Source organism: Epinephelus lanceolatus, chromosome 15, assembly GCF_041903045.1.
Source record: "Epinephelus lanceolatus isolate andai-2023 chromosome 15, ASM4190304v1, whole genome shotgun sequence".
Classification (NCBI taxonomy): Eukaryota; Metazoa; Chordata; class Actinopteri; order Perciformes; family Serranidae; genus Epinephelus; species Epinephelus lanceolatus.
In genome coordinates this window covers 6,722,964-6,741,217 of record NC_135748.1, presented here as the reverse complement: position 1 = coordinate 6,741,217, position 18,254 = coordinate 6,722,964, and the positions used below count along the sequence as shown (strand labels likewise).

At 38.7% G+C, this 18,254-nt stretch overlaps 2 protein-coding genes across 2 annotated transcripts in view; both read right to left on the bottom strand.

Annotated features, from left to right (window-relative positions):
- The window catches only part of ankrd6a (ankyrin repeat domain 6a), a 32,623-nt gene extending 31,828 nt beyond the window's left edge, over positions 1-795 (bottom strand). The window contains exon 1 of the mRNA XM_033641943.2: positions 638-795. The gene's annotated coding sequence lies outside the window, so the exon portion shown is untranslated. The remainder of the gene's footprint in view (positions 1-637) is intronic.
- Positions 796-4,617: 3,822 nt separating this feature from the next.
- On the bottom strand, positions 4,618-18,254 carry LOC117267470 (major histocompatibility complex class I-related protein 1-like). Its single transcript, XM_033643396.2, has 6 exons — positions 18,095-18,254; positions 13,453-13,686; positions 13,078-13,341; positions 11,932-12,198; positions 10,782-10,913; positions 4,618-8,904 (listed from the first exon to the last, which is right to left on the bottom strand). The coding sequence occupies exons 1-6, from the start codon at positions 18,150-18,152 to the stop codon at positions 8,675-8,677; spliced, it is 1,185 nt and encodes a 394-aa protein (XP_033499287.2). The 5' UTR covers positions 18,153-18,254; the 3' UTR covers positions 4,618-8,674.

Genomic DNA, 18,254 nt, shown 5'->3' with positions numbered 1-18,254 from the left:
GATATTCAACCATTTAGGAATCTGTCCTTGACTTTGAGAAACACCAAAAGAGTAAAGACCCCTTTTGCCCCAAATAATTTCAGAAACATATTTAAGCTTAATGTTTAACTGTAATATGAGATCATTTGTCCCCAGACAGCTGCCATATTGCTTTTTGGATGAGCAACCAACTCACATCATGTCACCCACCAGCAGGAGTGTTTATTGGTCCAGTGCAGTGCATTCTGAAAGTTAAAGGTTTTCCAACTCTCAAGCAAAAACAGTTGCCACAGCCCTTTCCCTCTGTTTGCTCTGGTCATGTAGCACCAGTTTAAAAAAAATGCATCTTTCTACTGCATAGACAGCCCAGTCATTCCATCTGTACTATAAGTGTGATATGTAGCACTCAAACTAATCCTCAGTCACCTTGAATAAAGGCTTAATAGTGTAAGCATTGTGTAAATGGATGTCTACAGGCTAGTAATTTATACTGCTAACATATAAAACACATGCTCAGTAGGTCTCAAAGAGAAGTTTTAGCATTTGCTGCTGTTAAAAACACTTTTTCAATGTGATTATTTTTCCTCATGAGGCTGGCTTGTGTTTTAAAGTTTGTCCAGTTATAGGTTTTTACAGAAAAGAAGTGCAATTGTTTTACCTTGTCCTCCATATAGCCCAAACACTTCTGTTACTCCCTGCTGTAGCAAAAAGGAGCATCCATGCAAAATCCAGACAAGCCTTTCAAAGAGTCGCTCGTTGTGTTTGTGGTGTGTAAGAGGATGATGCTGCTGCAACAGCAGCAGACTGGCTGCTCAGTGTGTGAAGATGTGCTGAGAGGACGCCAGCTGTTGGAGTGCATTACAGCTTAGAGAGAGAGAGAGAAGGGGGGAGGGAGAGGGAGGGAATTGCATATCCATTTACAAAAACCCTCCATCCAGTCGTGCACACTGTCATGTGAAAAGGTTTAACCGTATTTATGACCGATACAGCTGTGATGTGAAATTACAACATGTCATCTGACTTTCAGCTCATCTGGGGAATAGTGGGGTTTGAATCTCCTTTACACACACACACACACACACACACACACACACACACACACACTTGTACGTCTATTTTTGTGAGGACCCTTGTTACAAAATGCATTCCCTAGCCCCTTACCCTAACCTTAACCATTACAACAAAATGCCTAACCCCAACCCACACCTAATTCAAACCTGAACAATAAAATCAAGTCTCAATGCTCAAACAGGCCTTTGGAAAAGCAAGGAGGGATCAGCATCACTTCACTTTATAAAATGTCCTCACTCTGTTGGTTAAAATGTGCTGTGGTCCTATATGTGCAAATACAAGTACACACACACTCACACACACACACACACACTGTATTAGCACAGGTCTACATGTCTTTGGTGAATCTTTGTAAAAGCATCATGTGGATTAGGATCAGGACACCCAGATGAAATCACTGCTTTGCTGGGACGTTGTCATTTTAATCTAAGCTTTTGTTGCACATGGTAACAAAATAGGATGGAGAGAAAACAATCTCCAGCTAAACTGAAATTCAAGTAAGGTTGTAATGTAATGACAGCTGTGTTACATACTGTGTAGTCTTTATCATACATAAAATATGCATCAACTGTCAACATGAAACAGATGCATTTAACGCAGTCTCCAATGTTCCTGAAAACGGGTACAATAAAAGCAGCGTAAATGATAAATAACAACACAACAAAACCCATACATTCAATGCAACTATACAGACTTTTTATTTGTTCTAACTTTAACACCCTCATCCCTTCATCCCTAAACCCTCTCCTCCTCAGCCATGACTACTCATTATCCATAACATGTAATAAATCATTCTGAAAATACCATTGGTGTGGTCTTGTTTTAGAGAATTCATTATTACTTGGGGGTGGGGGCAGAGGTGTAGCAGCAAATTCTGGGCCCTATGTGTGAGTAGTCTTTGTGGGTCCCCTGCCCTTCCTCTCTTGACCCATGTCCATGTCTATATCAAGTACCTTTTGAAATTTCATATTGCTTTCTTCCCCTTTCCTTTCTTTCTTTTTTCTTTTCTCTTTTGGAATCCCTTTGCTTGTAGAAAGACTTGAGCAGCATAAGCAGTCACTCACTTGGTTCTGTCTGAGTTCAGAGACAACTGTGCAGGGGTGGACGAAACCATTTTGCGCCATTTTGCAATAAAGAGGAATAGTGAAAAGTTCTTTGGCGACTAGACCCCACTGTGACGTGTATATTTAGGGGGTAGAGATGCCATGGTAGTCAGAAAATTTACCTTGATGGAGTCTAGACACGGGTGGTGGAGGTGAAGAGAGGGATGGCTGAAGGATGAAAATGATGGGCTGAGGAGCAGGACTGGGCAATGGATGTGAGGAAGACTGCAGGAAAATAGGGTGGAGGTGGGTTGTGTCTGTTCATCCTGAAATGACAACTGATCGCAACAGAGGGGAGAACACTTTTAACTTCTACAGCAGTGACATGATTGGCTTAGGGAGATCATTGCAAAATCTGCTTGGATTAATTTAGAGTGAAGCCCATAGCTATCTAATAGTGAAGAAGCTGGAGTGAGGCAGAGAGATCTGTAAATGAAATGACAGTGTAAAGAGAGTCGGAACTTTCGCAAGCTTCATTATTTGGAATAAAAGATTACAATCAAAACCAAACTTTTCATTCCACACTTTCCCCCCTCTATAACACCCATGATGGGGAGTGGGGCAGGATGGCATGTCTGTTTGTCACACTGATCCATATCATTGTGGATGGCCATGAGATAAAAGAGGCATGTTTTGTTTGTTTGTTTGTTTTTGTTTACAACAAATTAATGCAAAATATACTTTTGAAAAGTGATTACTACATTCTGTCGTCACCCCCACTGAGTCATTAGCCATTGCCACTGTATTTCAGTGCTTCAACCCTTTAAGATGTGATATGAGAAATTAATGTGAAACTAGGAAAAAAAAGTCCCGTGAAATAAATACATGTGAAATTATGAAACACAACCTACAAATGTGGTCTGAATGATTGGATCTCAAAACTGAGGACACATTGGGTGCATTCACACCTCAACTTAGAGCTGTCCATTTGTTAATACCAGGTATAAACAGGCATAGTGATGGGGCCTTTGGTGTGAATAAGTGATGTAAGTCAAAATCATATGTATTATACTATAAACGTTTTTTTAAATCACTAAAAATCTTTAAAATAAATGGAAATAAAATTACAGGTCAAATACATAATCAGAAAAATGTTGAAATTGATCTAAAAGAGAGAGCTGGGGGTCAGTGGGAGACATATCATGTTATCGACTATATCTCATATTCCATACAATATCATAATTTACCATATTACACTATGTTATTGATTTTTGCAGCATATTCTAAATTATATTGATATTACATGTCTATATTAATACAGACAAAGACTAAGTGCCACTACAGTAAGTACTATTTAATCAGATCAGTCTGGTGTACACTGTTAACATAGACTTGTTGACTCTGCTTGTCTCCATGTGTTTTTGTATGTTTCTATTGTTTTTATCCTTTTTTACTGTAGTTTAGTCTTTCTATACAGTATATCTCATATTGTTCAATATTTTACATTCTCTGTGCATTTGTACCATGGCTTTCTTTGTGCTGCTGCTCAGTAGAGGTTTAACTAATCTATCTATCTATCTATCTACCTATCCCTGCTCTCGATGATGATTTTATTGTAAAATCGAAAGCTTAAAATGGAAAAATGCCTCAGTCCCTCTTTTTTGGAGTATCTCTACTGTTATGCATTTAAAAAAAAAACAAAAAAAAACAGGGGCTATCCTATTTACCTGCCTGTGTGTTTGTGCGCCACACTGAGAGTCAAACCACAATTAAATTCTTCTTATGAAGCTAAATCTAAGTCTGAAGTGATGGCGTGAAGTAGGTACGACAGGCCCCGGTGCATGCTATTATAACGGGCCCGATGACAAAAATACCAAAGAAAATGAAAAATTATCAATTTAACAATGCTGATAGTATATTTAGTGTATTTGGAATAAGCATATAATTTTGTTATAGATGTCATTGACTATTTAAAAAAAAGAAAAACATGAATGAGATGGGTTTGCCTTTTTCAAGGGCATATATAGCAAATGGCATTGTTATTAATTTAGTAAGAGTTTTTTTTTTTAAAACAGCATTTTTCCAAGTTGGCAATCACTCATAAAGGCCCATTCTTCATACAACACATTGCCGGAGGGCCCACTTTCTCTAGGGTCTCACTTTCTCAACCACATTACCTGCATGGTTTGTATTTGCATCCCTGGTATGGAGTCTCATTAATATAACTGAGAGTCCTCCACATTGATGCTGTGTTTTCTGTCTCCCCCTTGTAGTTGCTGCTGTAAAAGCAGCTCACAGACTGGAGGGTTGGATTTGTAGATGTAGACAAGAGTGACTTCTAAACATGAAGGTCTATGTAGCACTTTGATGAATGTCTCTAAGAGGAGACAAACTGTCTGGAAATACTAAAAACAAGTAAAAGGCACTTTACACTAAGAAAAAGACATGATTCAGTGTCAACATTCAAGTTCATTTTTGCAACCTCCATTAGCAATCAGACAAAATAACAGAGGGGACATTGAGAGTGATTTACATTTGTTTTTATTACACATAATATGTTAGACAAGAAAAACAGAAAAAACATACAATAAAGCTGTGTTGGCCCTTCCCTGAAATGTGGACAGTTAAACCCAGTCTGTACTTTATTTTATTAGATTTTTTCTAACATACATTTGAGGTTCATTCACATCCTTAATTATAGATTTTGACTTGTTTGTATCTCAGCATGTCATAATTTAAAGATAAAAGCTTGTGTACTTTAGCTTTTAAAGACAATACTGGTGGACTTTGAACTTTGTATTAAAACATGTCAGTCTAATACAGAATACTGATCCAATCCTGCGTTTGTATTTTTGGTTGTGTGGTGACACAAACTTACATTTGGTTTTCAGGTCTGGCTTTTGCCATGTGACACAAAATGAAAAAAAAGAATAACAAAAAAAGAGGGGTTGGAATAAAAGAACATCCTATTCTTTGAATAAATGTTTGGTGCATGTGGAAGTAAAAAAAGCATGTTACATGTATGTTGAATAATACTGGAAACGAAAAGTAGCTTAGCAAGACATAACTGTGTTACAGGGCATTCTACGCAAACTTTTCTCCTGATGTTCATGCAGGGCAGAGTAAACTAATGGAAATAAACATTTATGCATATACTGTATTTCTGTCTGATGTAATGATAAAAAAAGTATCTGCTGTTTTTTCTAAAATGTGTTTTGCTAATGCTAAATAGTAGCACATGAACATAAGAGCTGAAGATGTGTAAATCTGCAGCAGAGGATTCGGAAAAGATTCACAGTATTATACAGCGTGGTCAATGCTACACATGACGATAGAAAAAATACTTAGCTTTGTTTGAACAATATTTACATACATCTGCACTTGAATCACAATACAAATCAGCATTATAAACAAAAAAAAAGGCAAACTGAGCTGCAAAGTCACATAGTAGCATAAATAATACTTTCCCCTCACCAGCGAGTCGTTGATACATTTCAGTAAGGCCCAGACAGAAGGTAAGGCTGCGTGCCCACTGTGCACTCCTGCCTGGAGAAAGTCTATAGGCCTGCATATAATATTGCACATACTCTGATGGAAAAATGATTACCAGCAGTGGCTGCTCGGGGCTTCTAAACCTGCAGTCATTTATCCTGCAGAGATACTGCCGTCAGAATACACTCCTGCTTTAGTACCATTGTTGCCTCTCTATTAATGATACTTGTGGTTGTTGACACTGTTTATCTCACATACCAAAAATGTCGTTTTGGAGGTTGGTCCTCTAAATATAAATATAGATATAAATAGAGTTAGATTTAAGTTAGATTTCAGCAATAAGAATAGGCCCATTTTGTTAATGCAATGATATAAAGTGTATAAAACTTCAATTGGTAGCCTGGGCTATTATTTGCTTAAATCACTGAACTCAACAGGCTTAGATTTGAGACAGTTGTCTATATTGGACAGGCCTTTAATTCCTTTTACGCAAAACTGTTCCTTAGCAACGATGGGAAATATGAGCACATTGTTTATTTGAACTAGTATTAATATTACTTGTATAAAATTGTGCTTTGAATAACATATCAATCACAACGTGGGTTAATTTTTATGAAAAACACTGACGTTTTTTTTGATCGGTGGACCCTTACGGACTAAAGGAATATGAATAACTTACTGGGTAATCGCAGAATGGACACATATTCTGACTTTATGACAGCTTCAGAAGAAGGGAATGACAACTTATTTTTTCGTTGTGCTGGTAAATCTGAATGACTTAGGGTCTTCTCTGATGCTCATGCTTTCAGTAAAATGAACTTAACGATTGAATTGTGGAGAATCTAACCCAGCTCACGATGTGTAGCATCTCCATATTGACAAAAGTTTAAACTTTTAAACTTTAAACTTTACTAACTTTTGTCAACTCTACTTCCCCTAAAAATTCATAGAAGAAATGGTCAAATATGCACTATTGAATTTACATTAAAACAAGAATTTACATTGCATTAAACGTGCGCTGGGATGTGTTTCACATCATTACTATGATGTTCAAACGTCAGCTGTTTATCAGCAGTTTTCAAACATGACCTCCCTGTCATACATTCTCATGTCAGCACGGTGGACGCAGAGCCTCTAAGCATTCCTATGAGAGTGCTGAGCAGGTTTTTTTCACGCAGCAAAACAAGACGGTCATTGGATAAATGTGACAAAACTGTCACTTCCAGGGAGGCTCAGCTTTCCTGGGACCTAATGGAGCGGTAGGCAGGAGAGGACGCTCAGTGTATGCATGATGATTGGGGGAATTGTCTAAAAAGCTGAACCCCTTTGTGACTGACAGTGCTTTTGAAATACACACCGGCACCGTCGCATTTTGAGCTCAGTCCCATGCAGATATTTGCGAGTAGAGTCTTCTGACAGAGTGCCGTCCGGAGTTCCTTATTTCCATAAGCCATAAAACTCATTTTCACCACAGTTCAGGTGTTTAAACCCATCTGAATCTTTGAGGTGTGTTTTGCTGTGGTTCTATGGCATGAGTGTGGTTGAAAAACAGCTTCAACATTAAATGTTCCTTTTATAAGTTACTGCCTCGTTAACGTTACAATATGACAGATTTTATGATGTAAACTTAAAGTGAGCTTCTCCTGTTTGAAAGTGGGAACCCAAAAATCTGGTTTTATACAGACCAGACTGGGCATCTCATGAGACAGGTGTTTATTTGTTGCCAAACTGGGCTAGAAAAATGAACTGGGCATTTAACTGGAACTAAGCTTTTAACTGAAGTTTTACAGTATAATGATGTACAGTGTGTTAAAGGAAAGAAATGCTATTGCAATATATAAGGTGTTTTTCATGAGATTCCTCATCAGGAGTGATAACAAAGTTTAAAGTCTTGTATTTTTATTGATGCATATATTTAACACTAGAAACACCAATAGATAACATTTACTTGCCCTTAATGTCAATAAAATATTTAATATTTAAGTCCCCCAGTATTTGACCTTTTCTAAAAGTATGTTATGTAGCACCCCCTATTGTTGAATATTGTCAAGATAAAACAAACAAACAAACAAACAAAAAAGCCATTTATATCTATTAAGCGTCTGCAGGTAAATTTTCCCCTGAGGAGAGCACATAAAAAAAAAAGTATTTTTTTTTTCACAATTAATTAAATTAATTTTGCGCGTTTAGATAAAAACTACATGTTGCTATGGCAATGCCATTTGTCTACGACTGTGTGTATTAGAGTGGCATCAAGTCATAGGCTAACCTTCACTGTGGACAAGAGAAAGAGATTTATAATTTCACATTGGGCATGGGACTTTTAAATGCAAGTTTATTATGTTTATTATTATACTATTTTGTTGTTATTTTGTGAGTAGCATACAATAAATAAATGTTACCATATGATAGCATGTGATTAGCCAATGCATTCTCACTTTCAACTAATAACAATTTGCTGCTGTGTCCTGGGTGTGTCTGTGGTTGATGTTCTGAGATGGCGTGTCAATTTACGCCTGTTACAGGCACTGTGTCAAAATACACAGGAAATGAACAATTTCTGTTCATTAGATGCATACAGTCTTGTAAAGGGACTTTCCAGCTCCTTATATTACGTTGTTGTCCGGTGACATTTTAAACCGACGCCACCCAATAGTGTATCATACTGACGTGTCTGTAACGGGTATCAATGACCAAGTGGTACTATTTGAGAACTTGGGAATAAGACCATGCTGGATTAGCATCAGGTTCATTTATTATCATTCTACAACATCTTGTGCCTTGAAAATCAATGTGTTTTAATAACGGGTAAATTTTACCAATTGGCAGTTTTAGGTACACAACAATAGTTACAGGTGGTTCTAGTGTTAATGTAAGAATATGTAGCGTTTGCTGAATGGCTATCACTGTGGCCTTAAATGGCAGTTATGTACAGGATAACGGCAATATAAGTTGAGTTGCAATTAAGTGTTTTAACTCTCAGTGAGGTTTATACATTAAATAGTTACCTGAGAAATGTTTTCAGTTGATATTTCAAATTTTACTGGTTCTTGAATTTTTTATTCCCTGCTTAATTTCTAAATGATCTATTAACATGCTCCAACTTGATGACCAAAGTACTCTGGATCATAGTAATTTTGATCCCTTAGCCTAATGCTCACCTCCCACTGCTCCTGGAACTCTCTGTTTCCCTCTGTACCCCGCGTAAATGAAAAAAGAACACTCTGCAGATCTGGAGAAGCAACACTCCCCATCATCCTGCTAAACTGCTCCATCAGCTGTGGATCAACTTGCAAAGGAGGAGAGGACTTCTTCTTCACTACAAGGAGAATTGGATTTACAATTAGGACACACTGGCAGTTACATCTCATTTAGTAGAGACTAAACACTTTCAAGTGTTTCTCTATGACAGCAGTTAAGTATCCTGATGTTGAGCTGGATGTTGTTTGTAAAGACTCTCTATTTTTTTCCTTCTGCATATATTTCTGTGAGGATGGCACAAATAACAGATGGTAGTATAATGTATGGTGAAAAGACTTTCACTGCCCACTCAAGTTCTATTATTCTAAATTTGTGATACTCCTTAGTTAAAGGGAATTTTCAGTTTATTTCAACCCGTCTCCTATCATCCTAAATTTGTTTCAAGTCACTAGTGACATAGAAATAACAGTTAGCATGTTAGCCGTTAGCCTAGATACAGCCGTAGCGTCAGACCTGTTAAAACTTAATTGAACGGGCATCCTTTCAAGTGCAAAGTTAGTCCACTAAACAAGCTTTTTCTCCACAAAGACCGCCTCATATCGTTAGGATAAATGTCAGAGAACATATAGAAAACGACATGTAAACGTGTTGTCTTACCTTACCGTGTGGTGCCATGTTTGTTGTTTACCATTTAGCTAAGGCTGCAACTGGTCCCATTCCTTGCAACAGAGGTATTCCTCTTCTGTGGGCATTGGGGTACAGCATTCACAGGTAACGTTACACCACCAATCTCCAGAGCTAAATCCTTCCAGCAGCCATTCCTCCTCTGTCGTCCTCTAACGTTACGTGTTGTGCCTCTCTCTCTCTCCTCCTCCATTCTTCAATTTCACGAAGCTCTTCGTCAGTGTATTCTGGCTCAAATAAATAAGGGCGACCATCGCCTCTCGGTGTGGAAAGCCTATACACTAACATTCCACATTTAGGTGGTCTTCAGAGTTGTTGTCTTACCTTACCGTGTGTTTACTGTTTACCTCTGCTTCCCAAAGCGCGGCCGAAATCTCGAGAGAACAAGCCGCAGCAGCTGCAAGGCAGAACTGGACAGTAGCCTGAAAGGTTCATTCATTTATTTTATGAAAGATTTATAGAATAATGGCTGACTTTTTGCCAGACTTCGACTTTGTGGAGGAGGAATTTGATTTTGCAGAGTTTTATGGCCGCCCTTATTTATTTGAGCCAGAATACACTGACAAAGAGCTTTGTGAAAGTGAAGAACGGAGAAGGAGAGAGAGAGAGGCACAACAGGTAACATTAGAGGACGACAGAGGAGGAATGGCTGCTGGAAGGCTTTAGCTCTGGAGATTGGTGGTGTAACGTTACCTGTGAATGCTGTACCCCAATGCCCACAGAAGAGGAATACCTCTATTACAAGGAATGGGACCGGTTGCAGCCTTAGCTAAATGGTAAACAACAAACATGGCAGCACACCGGTAAGGTAAGACAACACGTTTACATGTCGTTTTCTATATGTTCTCTGACATTTATCCTAACGATATGAGGCGGTCTTTGTGGAGAAAAAGCTTGTTTAGTGGACTAATTTTGCACTTGAAAGGATGCCCATTCAATTAAGTTTCAACAGGTCTGATGCTACGGCTGTATCTAGGCTAACGGCTAACATGCTAACTATTATTTCTATGTCACTAGTGACTTGAAACTAATTTAGGACGATAGGAGACGGGTTGAAATAAACCAAAATTTCCCTTTAACACATAGGAATTTTCTTAACATGTACAAATAGCCCAACCAATAAAGGCCAATACCTAAATTGATATTAATTAGTTAGATAGTTTTAAAAAATCTGATAAGAAATTGTCTTTTTTTTTTTAACACATAATACAAAGTAAATAGTTTATTGACAAGTCCTTAGAATTAGAATAGAACAAAGAATTGTGACCAACATATGTAGAGTATTTTACAAGTGAATTGAGTAAGTCTTACCACATTTGAGGAGAAATATAGTTGCACAGGACAGAATAGTGATTGCAAACACAGTGCAGCAGAATCCAAGGATTACTTTCCAGTGGGCACTTGACAGGTGAAGAAGGTATCTGCCATCAAGAGTACTCCCATCTGTAATGAAATAGGATCCTGAATACCCATTCTGATCAGCAAAGTGGTCCATTCTATCTCAGTTCTGCTCTCTGCTACATTCACGTTTTACAGAATCACTAATCACTAAATTTCCTCTCTATTGTTATTTCACACAAACTCAACCCACCCTCACATCCCTTTGTGTGTTAACTTACCTATGTAGGCGCATCTTACGATCTGAATAATGTGCTATTTAAATTGTAGGGAAATACTGTACCATTCTGACTTCAGATCAGGTTTTTGTTGGGCGCAACAATGCACCAGACCATACCTCATCTTAAGGGCTCATTTATGCTCAGATTAGATACGGATTAGGAGACAGATGGTGCCCTCTGTCTGTACTCTGCATTTATTTCGTCCGTATTTTTGCACGTTTCATGAAAACTGATATGGATGAAACAAAGCAGTACCACTGCAGATCATGGGGACAGTGTAGCATAGTTAACCTCCTAAGCCCTATGATAAGCTATTATGGCAAGGCTTAACTATACAGACCAGTGAGCAGTGATAACTAACATGTCTTTGGGGTCATCGGGTGGGAACCTCCTTTCACCAGTGTGAAAGGAGTGGCTAGACAGTGATCTCTGGCATCCCAGAGACACTCCCCTAATGCCAGCTCTCACTGCTCCCCACACCAACCCAACAACCTTCTTTACCTTACCTATACTACCACACAGGAGGTAGACCCAGACAATAATAATTGTTGCGCTGTGCTGTGTGCTGCTTTCTGCCAGGTGAAAGATAGGGCACTTGGAGCTGGTCCATGACAGTATGTGAGATATGATCTCCTGCATAATGGACAGACATGGCACACATCCATTCACCACACTGACCATAAGTTTCATCTCCCTCAGTGACGAACTCACTAATTCCTGCACTGACACTGAATGTTGGCATTGAACATAAATTGTAGACCCATGAAGATACCCAATTCTGGTACAATGCTAACTAAAGTTTGACATTCATTTTTATTGCCTGACTTCAAAAAAGATCTCACCCCAAAAGACAGTGATGTTGTGATCTCCTGTTTGTACTGTGCAGCCATACGTGTTGGTGTTTTGGCTCTGGGAGATCCTAGCTGTCAGTCTGAGGATCACAGATCCGTCTCCAGAAGGCACTGGTCCCATGACTGTGATCGAACTGGCCCTGGAAGCCCCATCTCCAATGAGATGCACTGAGCTCAGTGATCTGTCAGTACTTGTCACGTGGCACCTCAGCAGAACCTTGTCTTTGTTTTCAGTGGACTTGGCAAATATATGTAGCTCTGGGGAGAAATAAAGAAATATCAAAGATCATAATCAGAAAGTTCATTCTTGACCTTGGAAATAGTAGTTTTACTAGCTTTTCAATTACATCTCATGAGTGTCTTTGGCACATGGATTTCACAGTTTAACTTACTTGATAACACATGGAGAGGAGGGCAAGGCACACAAATACTTTCTCAATCAATCGATTGATTGATCAATCAATCAATCAATCAATCATTTGCAATATGAAATCATACAAGTTGAGTATGCGAAATGATTTAACAGTAGTTTTGGGTAAAGTTGCTTCTTTTGTTTTAAGAATTAAATTCACCAGAGACTCAGTGAATTCATTGATGCTATCAGTGACGTTGACAGTGGTGTCCTGGAATGTCCTCCAGACTCTGATTGGCTCCATCTCTAATGTCACTGAGGAGATTATGGGGTGGCTGTGGCTGAGGAGGTCGAGCAGGCCCTCTACTAATTGGAAGATCTGGGGTTTCTCCAGTCCGTCCAGAGTGTTCTTATGTATGATACTGAACCCTAAATTAGTGTGTGCTTCCCATTAATGTAGAGCCAAACCATGATGTGTTTTTTTTAAACCTTATCAAATGCTTTTGTTGCCTAAACCTAACCATGTGCTTTTGTTGATGTGACAGCATTATTTGTGATGTCCTGGAATGTCAACAGCAGGTGCAGGAGGATACCTAGCATGTAATATGTAGACGTAAAAGTCCACTGACAAAGCAGTGATATGTGATGACTTGGGATGAGAACATGTTGCATTTTTTTTTGTTGTACGAAATGTGTGTGTGTGTGTGTGTGTGTGTGTGTGTGTGTGTGTGTAGCTACATGTCAGTGTTTGATGCGGACAGTAATTGCATTCTTCTAGCTCTCACCTGTTTTTTGTGGTATTGATCTTAATTGAATCGTCTGGATCATCTCTGGACATTCTTCTTTGATGAAGTGGCTAAAGGCAAAGTTCATATTCTTCTCTTTGTTCCACTGATGTTGAACTGTTATTGCAGAAGGACACTGGGACATCCATCTTTTAGTTCCAGGGTCAAAGCTTATAAAGTCCTTTCCATTCATTGCCCAGACTTCAAAACCTGACACCATCCCATCAGCAGATTGGATGCAGCCACGCCGCCGCTGAACAACATCTATACAGGAAGACAGCGAAATTAATTTTATGTGTTTGGTGCACGACATCAGACAGCTGCTGATTAAAATGTGATCAACATGTCACAAAAACACATATTTTAAAAACTTACACGCTGTGCTGTTGATAAATGGTGGAATCTTGTGGAGATATGAGATATCATAACTTGCATCATAACAGTGTTTGGGGAAGTTTTTTGATGCCAGGATAGGTTTGACTTGTTCTCTTTTTGTCAGGGTGTCGCAGTAAGAGATGGGAACTCTATCAAATACAGTTAGTTGGTCAAATAAGGGTTGACTTCCAGGCTGCACATGTCCTGTAGACAAGAACTCAAGAGAGTGGGAACCTAAAAAAAAAAAGACAAGACATTTGAAAGGTCAAGGTCAGCTGGTGGTGAAGCCCAGGTCACAGCCAAGTGCTACCCAGTGCTTTTGGTAATCTGGTAGTCAGGCTCATCTGGTTCACCTGTGGCCCATTTGCAGGGATCAAAAAGAATACATCATCTTACATTATAGATAGGTGTGTACAAGTTGTGACAATCAAGGCCAATCACACTCTTAAACTTCATCCCCTTTAAACATAGAGCTCTTTCTGTTATGAGGTGTCTGAGATGCACAGAGCTTTCAGTAGGAATACAGCAGCTGAAATATACTGCCATGGTCATGAGTTGACTTTTCATGACATGCTAAAGATCCTGACAGTCACTGTGTTTTCCACATAATGGTGCATACTCTTATCACAATTATACATAGAGCAACTATCTGCAGTTACTGTAAATACCTCTGGAGTTGCATAAAATGAAACAACCAAAAATAGTTCTTTACATGTATTTTCTTTCTGGAATAATTTCAAAAGTTCAATTTTGTTAGATTTGCCTGATTTATAGGGGGAAAAATAGCAAACTCAATAGTTTGTTATTTCATTTTAATATTATGTCATTGCCATGATTCTGGCAATGACATACAAATAAATTAGAAGTTTTAAAATAACACTTGTTTGGTTTCTGGGAGCACCACTTTAAAATTTACCAACATATTTATCACATCTTTCTTGTCATCACAGCCATACGTCTACTTGTATTGTAACTGAAAAATAAAAATGTTCCATGTGGAGCTTTGGTCAGAGCTGTTACAAGGAAGATGAGATGCACAGCTGTGGCCTCGGTTACCTAGTGTTTTGGGCACCAGGAGAGGACTTGTAGGTCCTGATGGAACTCTTGGCGGATAAAGCAGAAGTATTAGGGTTTTTTAGGGTTTTTTTTTTTTTAATTACATTTTTCATGCAACCGTGTGAGCTGTTTCATTGTGTGCACTTTCAGCCTGCATATTTACTCCATAGGCTACATACTGTTTGGATCAAAGGTGACCTGTTCTGACACTGGACAAGGACAGGAACAACACACAACACAAACTTGACCTGGATCTATTGAAATGGACCGGTGTACCATGATAGCATAGTGGAATTAGTAAGTTAGCTGACTAGCCGGCCGCCTATGGTTGAAATGGCAGTCTTGGATAGAAGAAAGAGAGGATAGCTGTGTCTGTAGAATAGAATAGAATAGAATAGAAAGGTCTTTATTTATCCCCAAAGGGAAATTCAGCTGTCCAGCAGCTCATAAAAGACAAAAAATGACACAAAAAGTATGACACAAGCCTTCACAGTTTTCCGCCCCAGGCTTTGACCCGGAAGTCAGATAGCATTAAATGCATGATAGAAGAAGAATCCAGTAAAAACATGGCAAAATCTACATCTAGAGCCATGCATATTTGGACGGACAAAATGTACAGAGAAGTTGTCCACCATGGTACCAGTTTGCTGCTAGCAAACTGTAGCTAACTTGTTTGTCATTGTTTGGTCTGTGACGTAATAGGTCAACCGGAAAAAAGTCCAATACTAATAAGCTGAAAGGGGGCATATTGCCACCTACCACGGACATACTTGAGTTAATAAATCGATTCCCCTCCCATGCTTGTACACTGGGATAAGGACAGTAGTCCAATTAAATGGCTTAGCTGAGTTTAAACCGTAGACTTAACTGTGCATGTAAATGTACTGAGAGATGGAATGGGTGCTGCCACAATGACAAAATTCTCATTTTGATAAGTGGCACCGATAAGACTATTCATAAACTATCCTTATCAGAAATACATGTCTTGTCACACGGGGATTTACATCCTCAGCTGGAGCTGAAGCGGGCATGGTTGTGCTAAATCAAGCAAAGAGGAGCTTTCCCATCAGAGGAGCTTACCCATCAGTGGGTACAGCAGGTCTCTTCTGCTGTGTGACTGTGTGTAAGTGTACTGATCTTCACTTTAACATGTATTGGGCTTAAAAAGACCTGAGCTGCAAACAGGACTGCAAAACAGGGACAACTCACTGCTAATGTGGGAAAGTTTCCTACCACTGCTTTCAGTGTAAAGACTAGTTTGCAATTAGATTTTTGTTTTGTTTTGTTAGTTAGTTAAATATTGAATTAATAGTTGATAGCTGTAATTAGAAATGGGTTTTGAGTTTTTACTAATAATGTACAGTAGGAGTGAGGACAGTGTTTGATGGTTGTAATGGTTATAAATGGTTGTATAATAAACCCAACAGTTCCAGAATATTCTTTGCATTTTAAGTTTCAATTAAATACATTAAAATCATTAGTTAGCTGTCATGTTTTCATGTCCTTGGGAAAATAGATGAAGAGTGGTGTGAAGCCTGAAAAAAACACTCTCCCTGCTCTCTGGAACACTGATTAATTTAGTCATGTCACATGGGCTATTTATCATTCTAAGTAGATCCGTGGTTCAAACTTTGGTATAGACACTGAGGGGACTGCTGGGTCAAAAAATCACAAAATCACAAAAATTCTAACCAGTAGCATGTGCAATTGTAGCTCAACAACGCACATTCTCACAGGAACATTGGAGCTGTAAATGAAACAGATAACTTAAAATGGCTGTATAGAGAATCACCTGTGCAAAGGAAAGGCCTTCCGTACAGACTACTAGCTCTTCTGGATAACAGAGCCGGTAGAATCACCCATTAGTCTTTGTTCTGGCAGGCTGACATTAATGCCATAACTGTCCTGAAACTTATTTTTTCCTGTGTGATCACATCAGTGGGTCGAGGATTATAAAATGAACGCTGAAATATCAACAAAACTTGAATATAGTGGATTATGTGAATCCTGAGAGGTTTGTATTAGTGTCCCTAGATACATTAAACATTATGGAACAACAGTGCACTAAGAGGCTGACCTGCTCTGCACAGGTGGGCAGCGGACCAGGCGAGAGCCACTCTTTCTTGGCACCAAGACTGCAGTGCACGATTGGCATTGCCACACCCTCTACTGCACCTTTCTCCAACACCAGGTTGCATAGACACCAAAGTTGAGAAAACAATTCCAGGCTCCGATCTCACAGAAAGCATTTTAGCAGGTGCAGGTGGCTTTTTGTAATTTTTTTTAATGAGAATTAAGTTTTTTGCCCGCTGTTTTTGCATTGCTACCCACCGTGTGTTTCTGCGCTCTAGGCATATGGTGCTTTTCTAGTTACTGATTGGAAATAAGTAGGTAGTTTTAGCTTGCCAAAATATACGGTAAATTGAATACACAGGAGGTTTAGGGTAAGAAGGTGATAGGGTAGTTCCTGGCAACGCCTTGCGTTTTGCAACCTGCAAAAACTACTTGGTTTTGTTTAGGAAAAGACCATGTTTGGCTGTAAAACATCCAGTTTTCATGGCACTATCCCAGCTGGAAATGTAGTGACTGGTCCCTACAAAACCCCAATGTATAATGTTTAAAAAGCTGCTCTGACTTTTCAAACACAACCGGTTTGTGTGCTGGTCTTTAACAGTGAGCAACATTTTGGCAAGCTGAGCTGTCACGCCTCTCCACGTCCAGATAACAAAGTCAACTCTTACACTACGTCACTTAAGAAATGTTGATATGATTAATGGCTTATCATATAGCAAGCTATTTAAATTAATAATCAACACAAGTGTTGCTATTTTTCTACAGTTACATTTTTATATAAACCTCTATTGATCTGTCAACAACACAACACAGAAAAGGAAGTGATAAAAGGAGTACTTGAGTTAGTTATACAAGGAAAAGCAGCCATAACACTGTGCAAATGTACTCAGTTACAAGGCAATGTCCTACATTTAAAATGTAAAGTTCCTGCTCTGAGATCAGTTAAAACTACAAGAAAAATAAAAAAACATAATCAAGACAAACCGCTGACACATGATGTTTTCTCAACAACAGCAGTGGGCTATTAGTTTATATCTAGAATCCCAATCTGCATAATCTGTAACTTCTAACAATTTCAGCCATCAGAGAAATGCTACAGTCATTAGTACACATCTTCCCTCTGAAATGTGACGGTGCATATGTGCACCGAACATTGTTCTTATTGTTACAGTTAAAGATTGAAGACTCTTTTTAAGCACTCAAAAGACTAACCTTTTTTAAATTTCAGTGGCAAATTTGTCTATTTTGGTGGAGGTGTTTTTTCCCTTTTTCAAGATAATCCATCCACCTCACAAGTGTGGCATATCAAGATGCTGATTAAACAGCATGATCACAAAAACATTCACAGTAGATACAAAGTAATACACAGTTCTTAGTTGCTCTCCCTAAACTTAACTTGTAAATGCCAAAAATGGAAGAAACTGTTCAGCGAGCTCCTGATACAAAAATAACAAGGGAAAAAAAGTAGAATAATCTTTCTGTTAACAGTGTGCACTGATGAAATGTCACTCACCACATTCAACGGCTGAGAGCAGTAAACATGTAGTCAAAAGGTTCCAATTTATCTGCATCTTGGAGTACCCTCATCATCAAGAGTGTAAGATTGAAACTACAGCCCTCTTAGACTGGTTGTGATTAAAAAGTGTTTACCTGTGAGCCCCACTGAACTTGCT